This window comes from Equus caballus, chromosome 7, assembly GCF_041296265.1.
Source record: "Equus caballus isolate H_3958 breed thoroughbred chromosome 7, TB-T2T, whole genome shotgun sequence".
Taxonomy (NCBI): Eukaryota; Metazoa; Chordata; class Mammalia; order Perissodactyla; family Equidae; genus Equus; species Equus caballus.
The window spans coordinates 88,738,382-88,764,835 of record NC_091690.1 but is presented as its reverse complement, the minus strand read 5'-3'; the positions used below and the strand labels follow the sequence as shown (position 1 = coordinate 88,764,835).

The following is a 26,454-nucleotide window of genomic DNA, read 5'->3' as shown; positions in this document are numbered from 1 at the left end:
GTGTCCCTTCCCAGAAGACATCGAGGAAGAAAGGAAGGGAACATGCAATGCTGGTCAGAGTCCCTGTGAGGAGTTCCTCTTGGCATCTAGAAATTGTACATGCTTTCTCTCCAATGATTCGATCGATGAAAAGAATAACTTGAATGACGTGAGAAAGTGGGGCATTGATTTCCAGCATTGAATGGCTCCAAAACGAGTAAAAGAATTGTAACAGGATGTGATCACTGGTCCATGTCTTCTGTCCTGAGGAAGGTAGGAGAAAGAGGGTCTGGACATCACATGCCCTCCTCTATGAAGCAGCCACCCAGCATGACTGTGACCAACGGCTGTGAAGGGTTGACAAGACCCCCTTCCCTAGCAAGTCTACTCCAAGGGCAAAGTGATCCAAGCCAGTTCAGGGACCTGGACTCCCTGGACCACAGGGAATCTACCTTTTCCAAGGGAGGAAGTTATCTGTAGAATACCTGAATGTAGCTTAGCATTGTCTTGGATAAGACCTAATGGCCCAGGGAAATCCTTGACAGTTATCTGCCCTACAACTTTCATCTCATTATATCTACAAGAGTGAAAATATGACCCAGACCCAGAAAGAGCCATCACTCCTAATTTTGGCAGGCTCTAATCTAAGACAATGAGCCCCAAACACTAGCATAATCCGTGCTTGACTTGCTTCCCCTGGTTCATCGCTCCTCTTTCTAAGGTCCTACTCATAGTTCCTCTAGTTTTGTAACAAATTATGAGCTCTTCATCCTCACCATTCTCTCATGAGACACCAGTCTCCCCTCCTTCTTGGCCATTGTTTCCATCTTCCAGCATCTCGGCTGCAAGTCTCCATGATGTGCCTGCCTCAGTCTTGGAGATTCCCTCCCTAGTATCTCCAACGCACTGCTCATGTTCCTCGTCTCCCAGAAACACTCCAGGCACAAATCCTGAGCTGGTACTCCCTGGGCTGGGCCTTACTTGCCCAACACTGTCCTTAGGCTTCAGCCAGGGTCCCACTGTGAGAAGGACCAGATCTGTTCCTTGGATCCTCCATCATCTCTGCCACGTTACACAAACGTCATCTTTCTTCTCTAGGGAAATCCAGCCGCTTTTAAGATTTCCCTTTTGGATGAAGAGGCAGGAACGGGGCAGGTGGTGGACCATGGACGCCATCTGCCTGATAGCACCTGCATGCAATTTCTCCCCAAGATTATCTTACTAAACTCAAATAATAAAGCCCAGTCCCGCTTTTCTGGTTGAGACAGCTGTTCTCTATCATCACATCCTGCCAGCATTCTTGTGCAGCCTCCCAGCTTTCTCTGCATCCTTCCTGAATCTTCTATTCTGATAATTTGGCAGCCATTGGGCCATTTCCTGCTCGTTTTAATAGTGTGTCATTTCTACACAACATTGTAGCAAATGTCTACACTGCAGTTCAATGTTTCTGGGTTACAGCATCCTCCAAATACAACTTGTCATTATGACCTTCAACAGCAACTGATCCTGAATACACTTGAGTCTGGAGGACTCTCTTTTCCAGTTGAGACCACCTCATGCGAGTGCTCTGAATTTTATTTCCCTGGCTGGTCTCTATCTCTCCTTTCCTACTCCTGTGCCCCGGGGTCCAGTTTCATCCTGAGCTGTCCCTTCAATGGAGCCAGTTCTGCTGGTCCATTTGACCTGTTTTGCTACATTTTTAAATAAAATCTCTCTTTCTAATATTGATTTCCCTTCAAAGAAAATGTCAGTACATTATTTGGGGGGTAAAAATCTTTCCCCACCAGGAGTGAGACTGGAAATGGGCACAAAATACAACTTGTTACACTCTTGAAAGCTCCCAGATTGCACAATCTGGGAAATTCGACATGAGCGAAAAATAACCCTGATGTTCTGGATGCTGTGTTGTGCCCAAGAGGAATTTCCCAAATTTCTTCTTTTTGCTTCACACCTGTGTTCCCATTCATTCCCCTAGCGAAGTGTCAGTATATATAGCACCAGCCACATCTCCCGGGCAAGCAGCACAAGAAGCCCAGCTCATCAGGAGTCCGGCAGAAAAGGACAGCCACAGGTGAGGGGCTAGAACTTTCCTACAGCTTTCCCCTTTGGAGATTCTCTTTCCCACCAGCTTCCTTGTGCTGCATCCCAGCTCTCTGCCTCCTTCCCGAGTCTGCTATTCTGACAATTAGAATTCAGCAATGTGAATACTTTTGGGGTAGGGATTTTGTTGTAAGCTTCTTCTGTGTGAAGTCAGTGATGGGTAGAGCAGGCTGCTACAGATAGTTGTCGATGGTTTAACTCATCTCATATTACAGAGAGGTGTGTGGTCACAAAATCCCCAAATGCCTCTCTGGGAAGTTTCTGTACAGTGGGCTTCAGAGATGATAGGGGATGATTGAAATGGAAAGCGGTTTATTCTTAGAACTCATTGCAATTTCTCATCCAGTATATCGCTGGGGTTCCAATGAGACAAATGGAAATGGAACACTGGACCCTCTGAAATACAATCTATCTATATAGATAGATGTAGATATACATATACATATGCATATATAAAACTGAGTGGGATTTATTTTTAGAATGCAAGGGTGGATCAGTTTTACCAAAGAAAGAAAAATCCTTTTTGTGTCTGCTTGACTTTCTATAGCAAGATGAAGCTTTCCATCGGCATCATTTTTTGCTCCCTGGTCCTGGGTGTCAGCAGCCGGGAATGGTTCACATTCCTCAAGGAAGCTGGTCAAGGTAAGGACCAAGGGATGGGTGGTGGGGAGGTTCCAACTGACTATCCCCAGGATTCATTGAGCAGAGGTCACATCCCCAGAGGACAAAGGCCACAGGTGGGTAGACAAGGAGCATGGTCTTTATGATAGCAGTTCCCCCAGACTCTTCTGGGAAACTTTTTACTACTTTGTGGGGATCCCCAGGCCAGAAATCATAAGGTTTGGGCCGCAACTTTCAACAGGAGTGAGGAGGAGACGTAGAGTTCAGGGAGCCTGTTCCCTAACCACGAGTGGGGCTCTACTGCCCCCTAGTGGGGAGTCAGGGACAGCTCATGTCTATGTCTCAGGGGCCATGAAGTGGGTGCATCAGTGTGTGGGGTGTGTTCACACTCCCCATCCACTTAGTAATTACAACCAAAGTAAGCGAGCTTTTGATACGTCCTAGGCACTGTTCTAAGAGTTTTACATGGACGAATGAACTCGTTTTCATCCTCAGGTTTTAATCCTTTCATCCTGAGATGTAGGTACCATTATCCCTTAACAGGAAAACTGAGGCACGAAGAGATTCAGATACCTAACAAACTCCCAAAGCACAGCGGGAGTTAGCCCAGTTCGTGGAGCTCCCCAGACCTGGCTATTAACCGGGCACCACACGGCCTCGCAGACCAGAGTGCACCTGGGAGAGGGAGGGAGCTGTGGACACACACCCTGTTCTCACCTGAGCAAATGGGCAACAGCGGGGACGTGGAGCCTTTGGAAGCAACTCTATAGAGCTGCTCTCCCCCCAGCAAAAGGCACAATAAATTTCTGATGATGCTTCCAGTGGGGCTGAGAATGACCAGGAAACCGGGAGCAAGAGATATTTACCTCACTAGCCATAGTAAAGTGGCATAAATTTATTTATTTCTCAAAATTATTTTGTGGGTTTTTTTCTGTGATAGTCTCTGAATAATTGTTTGAAGAGTTTGCAGTTGATCCTATTGAAAGTCTCCTCGACCCAGCTGAAAATCTCTTTTCATCTCTTAGGTCAATGTCTTTCAAAGAGTTGTTCTAGGACCACTTGCATTAGAGTTCCCTGGGGTCTGGGTGCCTCTGAAATGCAGATGCCTGGGTCCACACACTCCCCTCCCTGAATCTCAGTCTCTGGGGCTGAGCTGGAATCTGGCCTTTACCAAGCCCCCCGGGTGATGTTTGTGCACTAAAGGCTGAGAACCACTCCCTCCGGTTTGACCCCTCAAGTGACAAAATGTGTCAGGCATCTTGGAAATACTTACTGTGCAAGTCTGGACTCCTAGGATCTATTTAAATCAGTAACTCAGAGGGAATGAATATAGTAGGAAAGTCATAACTCTCAACAAAACTATCTTTCTGAACAGCAGAAATAATAAAGATATAAAATGAAGACAAGTTATCTCATGGACATATTACATAAACTGATATTACAACTCTCCGTTAGATTTTTCTGTGTTTCCTAATCAGGTAATTTTTAAAAATCTTTGCCATTTTATTCTAGCTTGATCAGATTTCTTCCATCCGTAACCCCTGCTCCTCATCTTGGTTCATTCTTTTTCTTCCTTCTGTCCTGCCTTTCCCAAGGACCAGACAGGTGATGGTACATTGAGCACTACAATGTTCTAGAAGTCATACCTGTATCTCCTCAGTCTCTCTGCATAAACACTCTGAGGGAGGCAACACTCCTCCACTTTACTGGGGATGACACTGTCCCTTAGAGCTGGTGGGTTGTTGCCCTTTGTCTGCATCTGATCACCCGGGTTCTTCACAACTCTCTTAGGGACTCACCTTTATCACCTGCCCATTGGATTCTGACAGCCATCCAGGCGCACATGTGCACGGACACTCAGACGTACTCAGGACTGAGCTGTCCTCACGCTGCCCATGGGGACGAGTTTCTCCCATGACTGGGTTAGGAGCACCGTGGGTGCACAGCCTCCCTCAGAGTCGCCTTTGTCCTCACTCTCAGGTCAGAGGGTCCCCTGCATCTTTCCAGGTAGAGGTTCATTGTACAACCAAACCTCCCTCAGGGACCATCCCACCTCGTCATCATAGGCATCACACACGGCCAAACACAATGTAGCAACAGAACTGGGAATGCAATCAGGCAGAATAAAATTTGCACCTGGTGTGATTCTCATCGCATTAACCAGGGAGGAAAAGGGAAGGAATATTCATCTCAAGCCAACACCATCTCCAAGGACTCTGTCAAAGGATGAAATCTTGGAATCAGTGGGAGGAAATTTCTTATTACTCTATTTTGCCAAGATGTGATCACCTTCATCTCATCATTTTCTTTCCCTTCCAGGGGCTAAGGACATGTGGAGAGCCTACTCTGACATGAGAGAAGCCAATTACAAAGGAGCAGACAAATACTTCCACGCCCGCGGGAATTATGACGCTGCACGGAGGGGCCCTGGGGGCGCCTGGGCTGCTAAAGTCATCAGGTGACTCGAGGCCTGGGGGTGCAGGGGTGGGTGCTCAGAGCTGGGCTGCCTTTGGGGATGAGGAGGGGTAGGCCCTGGAGAAGTGACCTGTAGGGACCGTGGCCCCTCCTCCTCCTCAGGCCCACCGTACCGCTCTGTTCCCAGTGTGGGGTCTGAGTGGTGATGGAGCCTGAGCAGGGCTGTGGGAATGGGCGACTCCCAACCCTCCCCTCTGGATGCTGTTCACCCAGCATCAGGGCATCAGCGGGCTGAGTGGGCTGTGTCCAGGTGGGCTCAGTGTATGGACCCCTCTCTCCTTGGCTCCTCTTAGAGCCATCCCTGGGAAAGAGAAGAGACAGGGAGGGTGGGGCTGTTGCTCCTCAGCCCCGGATTAATCTCCTGCCTGCCTTCCTCCTTTCCAGCGATGCCAGAGAGAGTGCTCAGAGAGTCACAGACCTTTTCAAGTTTGGAGACAGTGGCCACGGAGCAGCAGACTCGAGGGCCGACCAGGCTGCCAATGAATGGGGCCGGAGCGGCAAAGACCCCAATCACTTCAGACCTCGTGGCCTGCCTGACAAGTACTGAGCTTCCTCTTCACTCTGCTCTCAGGAGATGGGCTGTGAGCCCACTGAGGGCAGGGACAGTTGCTGACTAGTGTTACTGAATTCTATACCCCTAGTAGTTGATGCTTGATGAAGAACACATAAAAGTGTTTAATAAATGCTTGTGAAATCCAATTTGTTGTTGGCATCTGGAAACAGTGTATGACAGTCTTTCTGAGAACATAAGCCTACCTAATATAGGTACAATGACCAATAAACACCATCACTTTTATTTTTAAATAGGAGATAAGGCACTAATAAACAATAGGAGTAAACTTGGGTAAAACTGTCAGTCCATAACACCAACCTTACTGTAAAGACCATATATGGTCCATTACATGGACCAATTATCAGACCATAACTGTTTCATAACATGGAAAGATAATAAGAGAATACTCTGAAGAACATCATCGATAAAGCTTAAAACTGGTCAAAAATCAACAAATTCTTGGAAAAACACAACTTACAAAAACTGACTCAAGAAGAAAGGAAAACTTGGATTATGTTATAATTATCGTAAAAGATCAAATCTTCCCTCAAAGGAAACAGCAGGCCTGAATATTTCTGTAGATAAATTTAACCCTTTAAAAAAGCAAACAATTCCAATTTTGTACAAACAATTCCAGAGAGTAGAAGAGAAAATACTCCCCACCCTTTCCATGAGGGTATGAAAATTTGATGTCAAAAAAATCAAAGGAAAGTACAAAAAGGTACTCTGACTCACCTCAGCAGTGACCATCTTCTTGGGTCAAAGTGTAGACTGAGGTTATGTCTCTTACATAACCCCAGAAGATCCTGAAATCTTGTAGAAGTGTGGTCAACCTCACATACCACACAGTTTCTTTCCCAAATCAGACCCTCTCCCCTGGGTTCTTGCTGGCCCCAGTGTCTCTGGTTACAATGGACTATTTCTAGATCCCTCTGTGTCTAGACTTCCTCTCTGCCCAGTCAGCTGTGTCCCTTCTCCTCCTCTGCCTCCCAGGAACCTGGGTCCCTCAGTGGTCTCTTTCCCTGTCATGGAGACCTAGTCACCAGGAGTCTTTCTCCTCTCCCATCCTCTCCTCCCAGATTCATTTGTTAACCAGTCCCTGTCCATGGTGCTGGGAGATATCTTTCAAAGTCATTTCACTTCTCTCTTTCCCCGCTAGGTGGTTAAGGTCATATAGAACTCAGGTCCTCAGTGCACCATAACTGTCAGCCCCAAATGTTTAATATTAAATGCCTCAGTAGCACTTTTCTTTTTAAAGATTGGCCCCTGAGCTAACATCTGTTGCCAATCTTCTTTTTTTTTTTTCTTCTCCCTAAAGTCCCCCAGGACACAGTTGTATATTCTAGGTGTGAGTGCCTCTGGCTCTGCTATGTGGGACGCCGCCTCAGCATGGCTTGATGAGTGGTGCCACGTGCATGTCCAGGATCTGAACCAGTGAAACCCTGGGCTGTTGAAGCGGAGCGTGGGAACCTATCCACTCGGCCAGGGGGCCGGCCCCCTCAGTAGCACTTTGTTCATGCTTTCTTGGGAATACATATCCATCCTTCTCAGAGTTAGCGGCTTGTATGTCAGTCCTCCTGCTGGTTGGTTTTTAAGCTCCTCCAATACTAGTTAATAATAGGATGATAATGATAATGACAGCTAACATTCAGCGAGTTAACTGTGGGCCAGGCACGACTCTAAGTGTTTTCTTGTGTTATCTCATTGGACACTCTCACTTTAATTATCTTTGTTTTATAGCTGAGGAAACTTGAGGCACAAACAGTTCAAATAATGTACCCAAGCCACATTCCTAGTTTGACACTAGAACCAACATTCTTAACGATTTTCTATAACTAGCATTTATATTGTAGTTTAGAACTTATAAAACACTGTTGTATACATTTGTTCACTTAGTCATTCCTTCACGGAATGTATTCCATGTACCACCCCAGCTGATCCTCACAAGCCTATACTGGGGAGCGAGAGCGGTGGCAATCAAGGACTGAGGAAAAAGCAAGCAAGAATTTGGAGGAGATTATATCATTGTGTCAAGGGAACTGAAAGAGGAATGTAGACACCTCCTTAGAGAATGGCATTAAGATAGTTCTTCCCCCAACTTGCCAGTCCCTGGGACAGAGAGATATCTAGACCCTAGTTCTCAACAGGAACAGCACTGAACCCACCCCCATCCCCACCCCAGCTTTTAGATATCTTTGGGGACACTTTTGGTTGGCACAATAATTGGGGGCCATTTAGTGGATGGGCCCGAGATACATGCATCTTACAATTTATGAGACAGTGCTGCAAACAGAGGACCATCCTACACCCTGCATGACTTTTGTTATGTCCTATCAGACATGCAGGTAGGCAGAGTCAGATTCACTGTGAAGCTGAGGAAGCTTAAGCTTCAAGGGCTCCTCACTTATATGGGACTATTCCACATCCCTGGGAGAGGCCCTAGAAAAGTGTTTATATGGTCCGATAGTGTAGTAAAATCTTCAAAAGTAAACTATGTTAACTGCAAGTAGTTAATGCCTCTGACTCTGTCCACTCCAACAGCCCACCATCACATTTCCTTTTGTGTTAAGTGGCACTGGGTGGTTACAGGCATTTTGTTGAACTAAGGAAAATCTGAGTTGGGAATACAATCGATTTGTATTTAGTGGGACATATTCATGTGGTTTGTGGTCATTTCCAAGTATAACTAAGTCATTGATCGCTATCCTGTAGGAATGGCCTCTAGGTATGCTTCCACCACCCACTGAGGTGGCTCCCAGGTGCAGGAGCAGAGGTCATAGGGCAAAATGAAAATGTCCTGTAGAGCCCAGCACAGAGAATGCGGGTAGTTGGGAAGAAAACTTTGGAATGTACAAGGTCAGGATGAGTCTATGGAGAACTGTAAGATCCTAAGTGCAAGACTTTATTCTCATCAAATCTGAGTCAAAACAAAAGTTCTCCCCCAGAGAGAGGTTTTCCAAATTGGACAGCAGTCAAAACTTTACAGAATATTACCACTAACAAGTAGAGAAGCTGAAAGAAACTTTCCTAAACTACCAATAATAATTTTTAAAAATTCAAACAACTAGGCTAGAGTAAAGACAGAATTATCTTTCTATTTTTCATTATAGAAAATGATCTTACAAGGTCATTGTCATAGAAAGAGATGATCAGAGAGAACGCAACAAAATATATTAAAAAAGGATTGTAAGTAGGGGGAGCACAGAAGATTTTTAAGGCAATGAAACTACTCTGTATGGTACTATAACAGTGGATACATGTCATAAATTTGTCCAAACTCATAGAATATACAACAGCAAGAGTGAACCCTATTGTAAACTATGGATTCTGGGTGATAATGATGTGTCATTGAAGGTTCATCAATTGCATCAAATGGACCACTCTGGTGTGGAATGTTGATAATGGCAGAGGCTATCGATGAGTTGGGGCAAGGGCTCTAGGGGAAACCTCTGTACCTTCTGCTCAACATTGCTGAGAACCTAAAACTGTTCTAAAGATAAAGTCTTTAAAAAAAAAAAAAGAAAAAGGATTGTAGAAGTGTGTCAGGCTATTTATTAACAAAAATATTTGAATATTTTTCTGGATTTCATGATGTTTTAGGTATTTGTTGGCAATTTAAAATTGGTAATTTGTTGTGATGTCTTTTTTCCCATTCTAAATAAATATCTCCTATTATAACTAATTTAATATTTGTAATTTTGTACTGTTTTTCCTAAAGAAGACTTTCCAAATTGCATAATTCGGGCCCCACAAAACCTGGGTCCGCCCCTGCACATAAGATGAAAAGAATATTTATAATTATTTGAGCCTAAGACCCAATTGTATTTTATATATTAACACGGAGTACTTTTGTCCAGTTTTAATATACCTTAAAAATTTCCAGAAATGCAATTTTTGTGTAAATCGGAACTTTGTTTTGGTGGAAATTTTAACATCATCTGTTCATGATTTGGGAAGCCCCATTCCTGATGGAAGCACACCCGTGTCGTCCTGCATTTGTAACTGTTGGGTTCATAGTGACTTGATGCATATGTGTTAACATCAGAGACCTTTATGATGTCTTCTAATACAGTTGCGCCTGAGCATTTAAAATATTGAAATATGTTTATCACTAAATAAGATTAATTTTATTTCTCCTTCTTTCTGTTAGGGCATCATATTGATATTTTTGAACTTACATGTTGAGGTAGGCCATATCGTCTATAATCTTCACTTCATTGAAGTAAAGTGGATGTTGTAAAATATTTGTTGCAGGGGTGGGAGGGAACGTTGGGTCTGAGGTTGAGTACCGTTTAACTAAATAGAAGCACGAACTGAAAATACAGGGAGTTGGAATATTGACATTCCTACCGGTGACTTTCGTCTTTCCCGGGATTCCAGTCACACCTTGGGAGAAGAATGAGCCCCTACTGATGTCTTTAAGTGTGGCAACATTGTCCAGAGATCCTTGGTCCCATAAGTGGAGATTCACTGCCCTGTTCCCTGCCCCAGCCTCCACCCCCGACCCTTCCAATCAGGCTAAGAGCTCCTGGAGAGATGGGATATCTGGTCCAGTGAGGGTGACAAATAACAGTTATGAAAAGGACACTGTGAGGGTCCTGGGTAGGATGAGGTGGGGGAAATACGTCATCGCGCTTCCAGGCCCGATGGGCTGATAGGGCTGGCTCTCGGGCCGGCCGGGCTCCGAGCAGCAGAGGGCGCTGTGGCGGGAGCCGCGCCGGGCGCTCCGGGTCCTCTGGCTCCAGGAGGCCTCTCGCCTCCTCCGGCGGCTTCCGGCGCGGCTGCTGCGCGCGGGTGGCGGTCGAGTCATGGATCGAAACCCCTCGCCGCCGCCGCCGAGTCGGGACCAGGCGGAGGAGGAGGCGGCCGGGGGCGACTGCATAGGGAGCACGGTCTACAGCAAGCACTGGCTCTTCGGCGTCCTCAGCGGGCTCATCCAGGTGCGGAAACCCGCGCCGCGCTTGGGCTCCCCCGCGTTCCCTCAGGCCCCCCGCCCCGGAGCCGCCATCCCCACGGCGACCCCTCCCCGGGCCCGCGCGGCGCGGCTACGCCCGGCTCCTGGCCGCCTCCCGGGTCCCCAGAACTACGGGGAGCCGCTCCCAGTGCACCTCAACACGAAGAGGGGTATAATGGCAGGGATGCCGGGATGCTTGCGGTTAAAAGACTTTACTTTTGCAAAATCTCCAAAAATATATGACTATGTAAATACAGTGTTCAGGCTTTTGCTCTTCATCCCCTCGCTGTCATTTCCGAAGGTCCTGAATTATCCATTTCATGGACTGTTATTGTAGTAGAATAAGTGGTGATTTGGGGGTCATACAGATCTCATATCAAAAACGCGGCTTATCAACTACTGACTGTGTACTTTGGAGCAAGTCACGCGGGTGCTCAGAGCCTCGGCTTCTTTCTTAATTTCTATAAAATGGGATGATAATACCTATATTGTGTACATAGTGTTCTTGTGTAGGTTAAGTAAGATTATAATGGCCATAGAGTATTACCATGGTGTTTGGCTCGTAGGAGACTCTCTGTGAATGTGGACTTTCTCTTCCCCACGTCTCCCTAACTGATTTCGCTCACTCCATCTTGGTCCTCTCCGGTCCATCTTCTACACTGCTGCCAGAAGAATCTTAAAAAAAAAAAAAGAAAATGCTGTCTGTGGAAACTCCTGGTAGTTCCCTTTGCCTACAGGAGAAAAATGCTAAAGTCTTAGCTTGGAATCTAGGGCTCTTCGAAACCTCTCCAGCCTCATCTGCCCGTGACACACTGTGTTCCATCAACACTAAAGTGCTCACCGTACCCCAGACATGCCGGGCCCTGAACTCTCAGCTCTCTACTTTCCTCTGGATGCACTTCTCCCCTTCTTCACATGGCAAACTCCTGTTCTCAGAGATTTAGTTGAAATATCCCCTCCGAAAAGAAGTTTCCCCTCACTTCTCCCAGACCTTGGTCCTTGGTCCATGAGTTTTGCTCCCATGACTCTTTGTCCACCTTCAGTTGAGTCACTTAGCCTTTTCTTTGGGATTATCAGTATACATGTCTTTTCCCCACTAGATCCTAAAATGCTTGAAAGCAAGAGATTATATCTTATTTGTCTTTTGTCTTTCTACCCCAGTGCCTAGTGACACTATTTACTCCATGAATGTTGAATGCAAAGCTCTACCCAAGGTACTAATTTTTTTGAACAAGGTTTTTGCAAGAGAAGGTAGTTTGAGGATAGTATCTTTGTGACTTTTACATGATTGTGGGATTATAGTACCTGGAAGTGCTATGGGCAGCTTGCATTCATCTCTTTTTTTCCTTTGTGTTTCTGAAGACTGTTAACCCTGAAAGCACCAAGTCCAACTCAGATGATGAGGAGCAGCAGATGGAGCTTGATGAAGAAATGGAGAACGAAATTTGCAGAGTATGGGATATGTCAATGGACGAGGTATGGGGTTGGAAACGAAACAGAAAAGACTGTTGGGTAAGGAGGTGGTGGATGGATTTTTTTAAAAAGGTTCAGTCCTTAAGTCTCTGGAGAAAGACTTTAGCGTCTGTATCATTCCTATCTATAGTACAGGGAATGAGGTCCCAGGAGCTATAAATACTTAACTTTTATCTTTGAGGGTAGAGGAGCTGAGCTCTCATTAGATTTGGGCTAAATATATGGTTCTCATGAATGCTAGAACTCTTGTAGCCCAAGAAGGTTCCAATACTTATCTCCCTAAAGAGGAGGCTGGCCTTGTGTTTGAGAGCAGGTGAGGAGTTGGAGACCACTGAGGTACCACGACTAAGTTAGAAGGGAGGGACAGAAGGAATTACATATATATAATTACAATAGTGGTATTTTGACATTTGTACTCTATAGCTTGAAAACATTTTCATATATATTATTCTATTTGATCTTCACGATAGCCCTGTGATATAGATAAGTATCCTTATTTTATAGATTAGAAAAGAGGTAAACGGAGATGGATGTGCCTAATCTCTCTTTTTTTTTTTAAAGATTTTATTTTTCCTTTTATTCCCCAAAGCCCCCTGGTACATAGTTGTATATTTTTAGTTGTGGGTTCTTCCAGTTGTGGCATGTGGGATGCCACCACAACATGGCTTGATGAGCAGTGCCATGTCTGCACCCAGGATCCGAACTGGCAAAACCCTGGGCTGCCGAAGCAGAGCGCGCGAACTTAACCACTCGGCCACGGGGCCGGCCCCCATCTCATTTTATTACTTGGACTCTTGTGGTAGATTCCTGATTAAAATCCTTGTTTTAATCTCTTTCACCTCCCTTCTGTCCTCCACACTGCTACCTATGTTATGTTTTTCCTAAAACGTAGATTTAATTGTATTCTTTTGTCTTAAAAATTGTCAACAGCTATTTGTTGCCTTTAGCCATTTTTTTAAACAGCTTTATTGAGCTATAATTGACCAAAAAAACTGCATATACTTTGAGATATAATTGACGTACAACAGACTGCACATACTTAAAGCCCAGTTTGCTAAGTTTTGATGTGTGTATTTGCACATGAAACCATCACCATAATCAAGATAGAGAACATATCTGTCACCCCCAAAAGTTTATGCCTCTTGCCCTTCCCTGCCTCCACCCTCTGCAGGGGAGCACTGATCTGCTTTCATCACTTCAGAGCAGTTTGCATTTTCTAGAGTTTTATATAAATGAGATTATATTCTTTTTTTGGAGATATCTGGCTCTTTCACTCAGCATCATTATTTTGAGACTCATTCATGTCATGTATAGCAAGTTTATTATTTTTTTATTGCCGAGTGGTGTTCCATTATATGTGTATAGCACGATTTAGTCATCGGTTTACCTGTCGATGGATATTTGAGTTGTTTACAGTTTATTCCAGATAAAGCTGCTGTGAGGACTTCTGTGTATGAGTATGTATGGACATACACTTTCCTTTCTGTTGACTGCATACCTAGAGTAGTATGGCTGGATCATATGGAAGGTCTATGTTTAACTTTTTAGAAATGGTTAAATTATTTTCCAAAGTGTTTTTTACCATTTTGCATTACCACATGCAGTCTGTGAGATACACTTCTAGTTTCTCTGCATCCTTGCCAACACTTGGTATGGTCAGTCTTTTTAATTTTAGCCATTCTAAGTGTGTAGTGATTCTCATTGGGATTGTAATTTGGATTTCCCTTATAACTGATCATATTGAACATCTTTTCATGTGCTTGTTTATAATCTGTATCTTTTTTGGTGCAGTGCCTTTTTAAATCTTTTCTCCACTTCTTAATTGTGGTGTTCTCATTTTTTTCCCCCTAAAAGTTGTATAATTTAAGGTTTTACTTATAGCGGTATGATCCATTTTGAGTTAATTTTTGTGTAGAGTGCAAGGTATGGATTGAAGTTCACCTTTTTTGCATATGGATAGCCAGTTATTCTAGCTCATTTGTTAAAAAGACTGTTGTTTCTCCACTGAATTGCCTTTGCACGTTTTTCAAAAATCAGTTGTCCAGATGTATACATGTGACTCTATTTCTGGACTCTGTTCTGTTCCATTGATCTATTTGTCTATCTTTATGCCAATGCCACGCTGTTTTCATTACTGTAGCTTTATAATAAATCTTGAAATCAGGTATTATTAATCCTCCAACTTTGTTCTTAAAGTTGTTTTGGTTGTTTTGAGTCCTTTGTATTTCCACGTTAATTTTAGAATCAACTTGCCAGTTTCTATGAGCAGCCTGCTAGTTTTTTGACTGAGATTGAGTTGAATTTATAGATCATCTGGGAGAAGAATTGACAAATTAATGATAATGAATCTTTTGAGCCATGAGCAAATTAAATCTCCCCATTTATTTAAGTCTTCTTTAATTTCTTTCTGCAAAGTAGTTTTTAGTGTATAGGTCTTTCACATCTTTTGTCAGATTTGTTTCTGAGTATTTCATATTTTGGGATGGTATTTAAAAAAAATTTCAATATCTGATTGTTCGTTGCTAGTATATCGAAATGCATTTGATTTTATATATTGTATATTCTGCAACTGTGCTAAATTCACTTAAGTTCTAGTGCCTTCTTTTGTAGATTCCACTGGATTGTCTACAGAAATAATTATGTCACTTATTAATAAGAGGTTTTACTGCTTCTTTTCCAGTCTGAATTCCTTTTATTTCTTTTTCTTGCACAGTTTCTCTGCCCAGAACCTCCAGTGTGATGTTGACTAGAGGTGATGGGAGGAGAAATCCTTGTCGTGTTCCTGATTGTAGAAGGAAAGAATTCCTTCTTCCACCATCAAGTGTGACGTAGCTGCAGATTGAGAAAGTTCTGTTCTGTCCCTAGTTTCTCAGGAGTCTTTATGAAGAATGGGTTTTGGATTTTGTCATGCTTTTGCTCAGTCTACTGAGATCATCATGTGGTTTTTCTTTTCAGTTTGTTAATATGGTGAACTACGTTTATTGATTTTCAAGTTGCTAAAATCTTACTTTAAAAAATTTGCATCTACGTTCATGAGAGATGTTCATTTTCTTGTCATTGTCTGGTTTGGTACCAGGGTAATTCTCTCCTCACAGAATGAGTTGGGAAGCTTTCCCTCTTCACTTTTCCGGAAGAGTTTGTCTGGAGTTGATGTTATTTCAATCTTAAATATTTGGTGGATTTACCAAAAAAGCCATCGGAGCTTGGAGTTTTCTTTTTAGGAAGATTTTTTTGTTTGTTTTTCAGTTTTATGTATTTATTACTTTTTTTAAAATAACTTTTTTGAGATATAATTCACTACCATAAAATTCACCATTCAGTGGTTTTTAGTATATTGTGGGAAAGACTAAATTCAATTCTTTTAATAGATAGAGAGCTAATTCAGGTTACCTTGGAGTTTGTGTTTTTGAGGGAATTTATCCATTTCATCTAAGTTGTCAGATTTCTTGGTGTAAAGTTGTTCAGAGTGTTACATTATTGTCCTTTTAGTATTTGTAGAATCTGTAGTGATGGTGCCTCTCTCGTTCCTAATATTGATAATTCGTCTCTTTTGCCTTTTTTCCCTCATCAGTCTGGCTAGAAGTTTACCAATTTTATTGATCTTCACAAAGAATCAGCCTTTGGTTTCATTGATTTTCTCTATTGCTTTACTGTTTTCGATTTTATTGATTTCCACTTTGATCTTTATTTTTTCCTTTCTTCTGCTTACTCTGGTTTGGTTTGCTCTACTTTTTCTAATTTCTTAAAGTAGAAGCTGAGGTCATTGATTTGAGACCCTTCTTTTTTTAACATAGGCAGTTAGCATTATAATTTTTCCCCTAAATATTGCCTTAGTCGTGTCCCACGACTTGTGGTATGTTGTGTTTCATTTTTTTCAGTATACTTTCTAATTTTCCTTAATTTTTCTTTGGTTCGTGGATTTTTTTAGCAGTATGTCATTTAGGTTTTGAGTATTTGGAAATTGTTCAGATATCTTTCTGCTAACTGTGGTCAGTGGACACTGAATCTTTTTAAGCGTGTTGTTTGAATGCAGTGTGAATGCTCCATGGCACTCACGAAGAATGTATATTCTGCTGTTGCTGAAGTGCGGAGTGTCTTACAAGTGTCAGATCAAGTTGGTTAAGAGTATTTTTCAAGTCTTCTTTCTACTTGTTCTACAATTAATGAGAAGCTGTGGTTTGAAAAGAATTTTTTTTTAAAGAAAGATATTATTTTTCCAGTGAATCTTAGTGTGAAATCCTCAGATAGAAAGTAGATAAACAGACCTGCTGTTTGAATGATATTGTTGCTGGAGAGGAGGGTCATGTTCTCGCCTCCTCTTCACCCTCTTATGGAAGTTCTTGAGGCCCCTCCAGAGAACTGAGCTCTCCACTCATCACTGAGGTCTCTGGCATTAAGTCCCTCCAATGAGACTGCTTCTCAGCCTTAGCTCCTACCACTCAAGGTTTGAGCAGGACCAGAGACTTCCAGATACTTCCTGCATTTTCATGCGTTCATGGTCTGTTCTCTGGAACACTCTCTGCCTGGAATGACCTCCAGCTGGCAAAATCTTTATAGCCCAGCTTAAATGTCACCTCCTCTATGATGCCTCCCCAGACACTCCGGGCAGAGTTCCTCTCTCTCCTGTGCTCTCATGGAACATGTTCACCCTGTTGCATAATACCTACCTAGTTATTCAGTGATGGTTTTGAGCCTCTGTGTGCCCTGATTGATCTAAGTTTCTTCTCATAAAAGCTTAATGTCACCTCTTCAAAGATGCCTTTTCTGATGATATATAAAGTAGACCTTGTTATCTTGGATTCTAGCACACATCATCTTGTTCATTTTCTTTGTAGCACTTAGAAATTATGTAGTTTAGTTGTTTATGTGTTTATTGTTTGTTTGTCCTTCTAGAATGAAAACTCCATGGGACTGAGACCTTAAATAGTTTGTTTACTGATGTGTCCCTACAGCCTGAAACCGTGCCTGTTACTTAGGTTTTTCAGTAAATATTTGGTGAAGAATGAATGAATGAATGAATACCAGAAAGGTCGCCTGGTGTGGTGGTTAAGAGCATGGCCTCAAGTTAGACTCATCTGGGGTCAGATCCTGGCTCTGTTCTACTGAATGCATAATCTTGGGCAGATTGTTTAACCTTCTAAAACTTCAGTTTGTTTATTAGTGTAATAGGGCTAATAATAATAACTACTTTATAGAGTTGTTTTGAGAATTTGATGAGATAGTATGCAAACCACTTTACTATGCCTGACATGTAATGCTTGTTCAGTACGTGTTAATTGCTGTTGTTATTGTTGGTGTTGATATTGTCAGGCCACCTTGTGCTTCTCCAGGAATTATTAACTGTCGTTAAATAAATCCCTGTATGCTACAAAGAGTTGCCTGCATGACAAACAGTTTGATCACTTAGAGTGGAGAGCATCTGCTGCTGTGACTTTGCATTTGGAGTGTATCTTTGAAAATATTGTTTTCTCTGACCGTGCTCTCTTAATAAGTACAGTATGTCTCCCAATCAGCAGTCTCCTGCAGGTCACCTTCGTTTCCGCTGCTTTGAAAGATTACTGCCTCTCTCTTCGAGATGCCCCCAAGGGCCTTTCAAAGTGAATTGTCATGTAACCATGTAGCCTGTGTTTTAAGTTAAATTATCCCAAATATACACCTCAAGTTTGGTGAAAATCCTAGGCAATAGAGAGCCAGAAATTTGGTTTTATTTAAATATTTTACAGCGTGGGTCTCCCTGGCTAACTGATGTAGTTTTGGGGCTCACATTTCTCGGTGAGATTGGAACACATGTCCACTCCAGGTGCGTTTCCCTGTGTGGTCTCTCCTTTCAGTGCTGTGGACCAGACAGTCTAGGAAGGAGCAGGAAGCTGCTACAGTCACAATATGATCAGAATTTTTTCTACTGAGGATTTTGAAAACACAAGTTCTGATTTGGGGCCCTTGGGGACTGAGCCAGTAGGAGTTTTCACCTGTTTTCCCCTGTCATGTTTTAAGCTCTTGGAAGACAGAAATTGCGAATTTTACTCTTTTTCCTTAGCCCCAGCTTCTAACATGCTACGTGGCAATCAGCAAATGTGCTTGAATGAGTTAATGAGCATTCCTGGTGGGTAGAATAATCATTAAGGGAGACAAAGGAGGACAGTCCTTTGGAATATGACAATTAAGACTAATTTCTTTGTGGAATTGTTCCATTGCCTTGGGACCAGATACCACAAAGACTCTCTCATCTTACTTTTGTCTCTTGACACAATTCCTAACCTTATGGGTTTTTTTCTCTCGTGCCTGAAAGGAAGTGTATATGGAATTGTTGCTTTTTCTTTTTCATGGTTGCCTAAGCTGTGGGGTTTAAAGAGGAGTATTCAGCATCCAAGTTAATAATCATTTTTATTTTCAGGATGTGGCTTTATTTCTCCAAGAATTTAAAGCTCCTGACATATTTATGGGAGTGTTGGCCAAATCCAGATGTCCTCGATTAAGAGTAAGTGTGTACATTTCTAAATCCTTCCTCTTTGGAGCAATAATAGCAGATAGTATTTTATTTTTCTCACTTTAATTTTCTTACTGGCTACAAATCAGTCTGCAGATGTTTGTTGAACATCACCAGGTACTAGGTAATGTGCTATTTAAAATTATTAGAGTCCTAGAATTTTAGATTGGGGCTGGACAGGAGATCAGTACTTTCATGTAACAGTTGTGGAAACCAGATAGGCGCAACTGAAGTTACATCGCTTAGATGTGGCGGAACAAGAAACAGTGTCCAGACCTCCCATTTCTCGGTCTATTGCTCTTTGTTATTCATAAAATCCTCCATTTCTTAGAACCTTTCATTCTAAACTTAGCCTGTTGCTCAAAACTTTCCATAATCTAAATCTAATTCATCTTCTCCAACATAAAATCTCCAACATAAAGAAAGTCCTTCTAATTTATCCAGGCCCGTGTGCGTCTCCTCTCAGGAGCTTAGTGTGGTCATCGCCATCTCCGTGCCTCCCTTTGTCTGCCTTCCATCCCTCTCAATATTCACAGCAGTTGTTCCCGGTGATACTTTCCTTCTAAGTCTTCCCAAAGAAGCAAGCTCTCAGTGGCCGTTGCTGATAGTAAACTCCCCAAAACACTTATCTGTACTTCTCATGTAGTCTTTATCTGTGTTCTGTGCTTCAGTGCCACTGAGGTTGCCATGTGCCATGCATATTGTGGGTGATTAGTAAATATCTATTAAGTGCTTATAATTATGAATAACTGCTATTTACTGAGTATTCGATTTTACTACTCTATGAGGTAGGCATTTGTCTCCACTTTATAAATAAAAGAACTGTCTCAGGCTAAGAAATTTGTCCAGAGTCGCACAAGTACAAGAATGGATCTGGGATCTGAGCCCAGACCTGTCTCACTTCGTGTAACGACTAACCACTGTGCTGTATGCCTCTCTCTCTTTAAGATTATAAAGTGGAGAATTGTATGTCGTATTTTTCAAATTGAATGTTGAATTAAAATTCTATTTAGTAGAATTCTGCACCCGAGTTGGAGCCTGATGAACCACTTTTCCTTGGGCCATTATATCAATATAAAGATTTGACAGTTATATAACATTTCTCATGGATTTTTCTAACTTAAATGTATTGACTCGTGATTAGTACTTAAAGAAAATGAGCTTATGTCAGGAATGGCTCCTTTCAGGAATTAGTCATATCATTACCTGTGTCGGTGCCTCTCTGCAGCAGTGAGTCTCGGCCTCGGCACATGTTAGAGTCACCCAGAACGTGGGCCTTCAACCTTCAGCATGTCCCAGAGTCACTGATTCCTGGGCCCACCCCGACACTTTCTGACCCAGTAGGCCTGGGGAAGGATCGAGGATGTCTAACAAGTTCCCAGGTGATGCTAGTGCTCTGGACCCAGGCCACATTTTAAGAAGCTTTGCCCTAATGAACTTTTAAAAATCCTAAGTCAGGCTATACCCAGATCATTTAAAACAGAATCTCCAAGTGTGAGGCTCCAGACAGCTTTGAAAGTTTCTCAGGCAATTCCTGTGAGCAGCCGAGACTGAGAAAGTTGATCTTTGATTGGAAGTTCGATTATTCCCTCTTCAGTTTGTAAGGGAGATGAATGTGTTTCTTTTCTGCCCCTGCTCTCTTTTATTCTTTTCCCGACATTTGACCACCCACATTTTATTGAAACTTTCCGCTCCGGTAGCTTCACTGCCACCTCACTCTCCTGGTCTCTGACCTCTTCAGTCACTTTCTTTGGCTTTTTCTTTCTTGAGTGTGGACTCCTTCTAAGGTGTAGATCCAGATCCCTTGTCCTCTTTATATTTATTTTCTTAGTGGGCTTGTCTACTCTTTACACCTTTAAGTTGCAGATCTGTGCCTGTGGGATCAAAGCTCTGACCTCTCCTCTGATTTTTGGCACTACATCTTCAACTTTCTTCAGGCATTCTCTGTTTGCATGCTGCATTTTCCAGTTCAAAATTCCGTATGTCCTAACTCAGTGTTATCACACTTTTCTGATCATAAAAAATCACATAGTGTGCTTGGTAAGCAGTAGCTTCCCAGGTCCTCCCCTGGAGCTTCTGATTCCGTAGCTCTGGGATGGGACTCGGAATCTGTGTTTTTAACTTGCTCCCCAGTGCTTCTGTGTTCCAGCATGTTTGGAAACACTGTCTTAACTGAATTCATTGTATCTGTTTCTACACTTTCTTTTCCAATTTTCCTGTCAGTGGGACCATTATCTGTGACTGGAGAAATGAAGCAACTTGAAACCTAAGAGTCATTTCCCACTGCCTTCTCCCTTTGCCTTCCATCAGATTATTTTGCTTTCACGTTGAGTCTTTCTCAGCTTTATCCCCTTCCACGCCTGCCATCACCACCCTCGTCTTCTTGCACCTTGATACTTGAGATGCAGTGTGGCGTGGGGGTTAAGTGCCCAGGCTCTGGAGCTCTGCTGTTTCCTAGTTGGAGATCTTGGATAAGTTGCTTGACCTCTCTCTGCTACAGTTTCCTCATCTGGAAAAGGGGGATAAAAGTAGTGCGTACCTCCTAAGTTCTTATATGAAATGACACGTGGAAAGTGCCTAGAGTAGTGCCTGGACAGGGTAAGTGCTAAATAACGTTGGCTGTTGTTACTGAGGTTATTAGCTTCTTTTAAAGTTTTTCACTATCTTGCACTATGCATTTTGCTACCAGAATAATCATCCTAGAGTGTCATTTCAGCATGTTGTCCCCCCTCCCTGAGAACCTTCATGGCTTCAGGAAACCTAGATTAAGTCTAAGCTCTTCAACATGGCATTCGGGGCCCTTAGTCCTGATCCTTTTTCCCTGCTGTGTTTATCTCTTGCTGTTGCCCCGCTGTGTGCTTCGACCCTGCTTTCTTTCCTGCCCCATGTTAGCCATGTGCATAATTCCTTTCCTGCCTTTGCTGATACTTTCCCCCTTCTTTGAGTATCTGTCTTCTTGTTTGCACGTCTGAATCCTAGCAAACATTTAAGACTGAGATTTCTTCTTCGATAACTCCTGCCAGCTTTTGATCCTTCTCTTTCTTGTGTCTTTCATTCCTTCTCAAATCCTGTGAACGTGTCAAGGTTAGGGTGCAGGCAGTATATTTCTATATGCCGCCTCCCCTTCCCTTCTCCCCCCAAACTTGGCTCAGTGAAAGTTTTTTTTTTTTAAGTTGTTCCTTTTTTTTTTTTGTATATGTGTCTTTCACTTCAGAGCCATTGTGACCTGTGAAATTTGATTTGGCAGGAAATCTGTGTGGGAATTTTAGGTAATATGGCCTGTTTCCAGGAGATATGTGTGTCTATCAGCAGTGATAAAAATCTTGGGTAAGTTTTACTACATAATAATTATGTTTTTTTAAAAATAGATTCGTATTTCATATCCCTAAGAAAATCCTAATACATAGGAGAGAGAGGAAAATATTACAAAATGTAGTACTTCCTTGCTCCTGATGAACACTCCAGGAATGTCGTGTATTGATAGTAGTAAGGGCTTCCATGCTGTTTATGGACATGATTTGGGTTTTAGGCCTGTTTTCTTTATCAGTAGCAAAGGGACATAAATCATCAGCAGGTGGTAAGCCAGATAAGATAAGAACCAGTGGGCAAAGCTTGGAGATGGGGCACTGAGCACAGTCCAGAACAGTTTAGGCTCGGGGAATCCAAGGACTCAGAGAGCTAGAGTCTGGAGAGACTAGGCTTTCTGACCAGGGTCACCCTGAGAACGCTGACTTAGATCAGGGGAGAGACTTGCCCACAGACTGGAAGATACAGGGCTGCCGCTGGGATTCAAAGGCTTTTGTGCTTCTGCTTGAAGGCTAGTTCTCGTCTACGCACAGGGAAGTTTTAGGCAGAGGGTATTTTAATGGTGGAAACCCTGGTAGTTACTTTAAGAGGTCTGAGAACACCCTGGAATTACATGCTAAATTTGGTGAGTGTATTCATTTTCTAGGTGGAGGGTTCATGGCTGTTAATCAGAATCTCAAAGAAATTTGTGCCCACAATAGGTTAGGAAAAGTGTTTTGGGTGCTTATTGTCAGCTGGGGCTGTGAGGGTTTATCGCAGGATTCAAGTACCTGGGTCTCTAAAACAGAGGTGATTACCTTTTCTAGGTGTGGGGGGGCTTTAAGATCCTAGTTTAAGGGATTTGTTCCTCAGTAATTCCCAGTCATTCATGGAGTAAGTGATCGGGATTATGTTTGGTCTCTAGTGGACCCTGTCAAAAACCTGAGAATGAGTGATGTTAACAAGTTTTGTAAATTCAATTAAATGCTTATCTTAAATTTAATATGGAACAATTTACATTACTGATGGGACGTAAATGTGTTCAACCACTTTAGAACAGTTGGGCATTATCTAGTCCACTTGGAAGATACGAATATGCTGTGACCAAGCCATGCCACTCATAGGTATATGGTCAGAGAAGCTGCACGTGTCCATCAGGATACTTGGACAAAAAGTCTTACAGGAGCCTTGTTTGAAATAGCCCCAAATTGGAATCAACCCAGATGTCCATCAGTAGTAGGCTGGAAAAATAAATTGTGTTCTCTTCATACAATGGAATGTTCTGCAGCAGTGAATCAAAGAACAGTAGCTACAGGAACAACGTGGGTAGATCTTAAAGATGTGGTGTTGAGCAAAAGAACTAAGGCTCGAAAGAGTATGTAGAATATAATTTCTTTCATATAAGGTTCAAAACCAAAATATATAGAATAATAAACTATAGAGTAGAGCAAAGAAATGATCCTGGAAAAGTCAGGATGGTAGTCATTGCTAAGTGGGAAAGAGGACTGTCATTGGAAGGGGCACACGGGCTGCAGAGGGGCAGCACTGTCCTGTTCCTTTGAAACATAAATGTTTGCTTTATGATTAGTCACTAAGTATAGATTTGTATCTTATAAGCTTTTCTGTATATATGCTATATTTCACAGTGAAAGTGTTGACTAAATTAAATGAAAACTCTACCTTGGTATTTGAAATGAGAGAAGTGAGGTGTATTGTGTTAACTTTTTTATTTTTGTAGACAGGTATTATTGCACTCTTTGTATGATTCAGACCCTCCTACTTTGCTGGAAACAAGCAGGTATGCATTCCTCTTTTTATGGATTCTGTAGGGGCAGGCCTGGTGGCGCAGCAGTTAAGTGCGCACGTTCTGCTTCGGCATCCCAGGGTTCGCTGGTTCGAATCCCAGGTGTGAACATGGCACCGCTTGGCAAGCCATGCTGTGGTAGGCATCCCACATATAAAATAGAGGAAGAGGGGCATGGATGTTAGCTCAGGACCAGTCTTCCTCAGCAAAAAGAGGAGGATTGGCAGATGTTAGCTCAGGGCTAATCTTCCTCAAAAAAAAAAAAAAACGGATTCTGTATACTAGCTCGTAAGAGATTCTAGGACGATGGAGGTAATTCTTCATTCTTGAATTTCCTTTACTGGTTTTGATATAAAGATAGTAAGTCCACATTTATCGTGCAGGTTGTTGCTTACTTGCCTTTCCCAGACAGAAGTGGCCAGTGTCTGGGTTGAAAGAATTCGAGAACATCCAGCTATTTATGATAGCATCTGCTTCATTATGTCAAGTTCAACAAATGGTAAGGCACAATGTAATCTAAGAAAAGTTTTTTTGATTGTATTTAATTATTAGGAAACCATGTAACTATTTCTAGAGGTTATTTAAAAAAACGCTAAGTGTGAGGTGAGAAAGTATTTCAATTCAAGATATAAAATTTCTTCTTAAACTCCACTTAAAAATCCCCCATTTAAAAATGAAGGAAGACAAGCAAATTTAAACAAAGGAGGTAAATAAATCACCCCTGGAATGAGTAATCCTTTGGCAAGATTTGGCTTTCTTGGAATAGCTTTAGGAATTTTGATTAACCTTCTGCTTTTAAAATTTTGTTTCTCATTTCAGTATCTGTTTTATTCTCTGCAGTTGACTTGCTGGTGAAGGTCGGGGAGGTTGTGGACAAGCTTTTCGATTTGGATGAAAAGCTAATGCTGGAGTGGATTAGAAATGGGGCTGTTCAGCCTCTGGACCAACCCCAGGAAGAGTCTGAAGAGCAGCCAGCATTTAGAATTGTGCCCTGTGTACTTGAAGCTGCTAAACAAGTACGGTAGGCGAGCTCTTTGGTGTAAAATGTTCTGGGCAAATCCAATAGCCAGAAATATCCTTGGATGAAAGTTTTCGTTTCCTTTCAGCAGTATGACTAGCACACAGCCGATCTTTGTCAGGTTTGGTTCACTGCTAATATTTGTGGTAACAACATATTGGCTCTTTGCAAGAATTGTAATGGTTACAAAGTATCTGTTCTAATATTACATAGGTATAGGCTATTTTTCAGTATTAATTATGATTACTGCCTTAAAATCTGCAATTTTGTGTAATTTAAATCAAATAGAAAAGATATTCGTGTGTTTTATTTTCCATTGAATGTTTAACAACTTCTTCAGTTAATGTCAGACATCGTTTGTTTTCCTGTTCCTTGTGTATATATATGCCAGTCTTGGATAAGTGATTTTGGGCTCTGATGTCTTGCCAGGAGTGATTACGAGGTCTTGTAGGTCGTTGGAACTGTTTATTGCTAGTCACTAGAAGGTTAATTTATGAATTGATCTGCTTAATGGTCAGTTGTGCATTCTTAGTGCTTAATAACCCACATTAAAGCCTGTTAATTTTAGGTCCTTTACCCAAGTGAGGATTAAACTCATCGTCTTTCCCCCAAACCTGCTTCTCAGTGTTGTCAATCTCAGCGAGTGATGCAGTCGTTATCCCTTCTGGATGATATGGAAGCAGCGTGGTAGTCATTACTGACTTTTCCCCGTCCCACTCTTTCCCCTGGCCAGGCACCCTCAGGCCTGGCTCCGGGCCGTCTCTGGGATCCCACCAATGCCATCACCAGGCCTCCGTCTCTCGGCTAGACACCAGCAACATTCTCTCACCTGCGCTCCCTGTCTCCAGGCTTGCTCTTTCCAAGCCTCACTGTAGAGCCATCTTTCCAGAGCACATGCTCATCTTCTCGCTTTCATGCTTCAATCTCTTCAGTTGTCTTCCTGAGTCCTCGGTCCATATTTTTTAAAAACATGGCTTAGAAGGTCCTGCACAGGGCCTCTCCACTCCTACTCCCTGTGCTCTGTGTTTCAACCGTGTGAAATTTCTCTCATTTCTTCAGCTGAACCAAGCTGTCTCTCCTTTAAGGCTTTGCATTCTGTGTCTCCTCTACCCTAAACATTTCTTTGCCACTTCACGTTTCTGTATAAACATCGTTTCTCTTAGGACGCCTTTCCTGGCTCTCCAGACTAACTAGTCTGCTTGGTATGCGGTCCTCTGGCACCTTGGACTTCCTCTAGTGTTACATTCATAGCACTTTACTGTAATCACCCCTTTAATTATCTTCTTTCCTTTTATACCATAAACTTCATGAAGGTAGGGACAGTGTCTTGTACGTCTGTGTTTTCCCAGCCCCTAACATAGTGCCTGAAAACAGTAGGTACTTAAATATTTGCTGAACCATCTTTTTAATTGTTCGCTATTTCTTCACTTAATTGTTTGGCTGAAGAACTAAGACTGAGTTTCTAGGAATCCAAACTGTTGATCACAAAAATTATACTAATATGGTTTTAGTATTCTCAGCGAGGGAGCCAGGATAATCCTGTGAAGTTTTAGGAATATCATTATTGTTGATTCTTGGTGCACTGGGCCTATCATTCACTCTATGACAGTTTTAGCATTTTTTGTCCTGATTATTCAAGTAAATGAGAATGATGGAGTATCACCTACCAGGTTTCTGCACTGTCGCTTTTGCGGGACAGTGCCAA

At 42.4% G+C, this 26,454-nt stretch overlaps 2 protein-coding genes across 5 annotated transcripts in view; both read left to right on the top strand.

Annotated features, from left to right (window-relative positions):
• The first annotated feature begins 2,006 nt into the window (after positions 1-2,006).
• Positions 2,007-5,872, top strand: SAA1 (serum amyloid A1). The gene is given in 4 exon segments (NM_001163892.1): positions 2,007-2,050; positions 2,627-2,721; positions 5,020-5,158; positions 5,560-5,872. Coding segments are annotated over 3 exon segments (393 nt in total). The 5' UTR covers positions 2,007-2,050; positions 2,627-2,630; the 3' UTR covers positions 5,723-5,872.
• A 4,425-nt stretch (positions 5,873-10,297) lies between these two features.
• The window catches only part of SAAL1 (serum amyloid A like 1), a 57,604-nt gene continuing 41,447 nt past the window's right edge, over positions 10,298-26,454 (top strand). For all 4 annotated transcript variants that reach the window (XM_070274931.1, XM_070274929.1, XM_070274930.1 and 1 more), the window contains exons 1-7: positions 10,298-10,668; positions 12,045-12,158; positions 18,550-18,633; positions 21,890-21,969; positions 23,666-23,725; positions 24,115-24,230; positions 24,572-24,752. In XM_070274931.1, the coding sequence (XP_070131032.1) occupies positions 10,537-10,668; positions 12,045-12,158; positions 18,550-18,633; positions 21,890-21,969; positions 23,666-23,725; positions 24,115-24,230; positions 24,572-24,752 (767 nt within the window). In that variant the 5' untranslated portion in view covers positions 10,298-10,536. The remainder of the gene's footprint in view (positions 10,669-12,044; positions 12,159-18,549; positions 18,634-21,889; positions 21,970-23,665; positions 23,726-24,114; positions 24,231-24,571; positions 24,753-26,454) is intronic.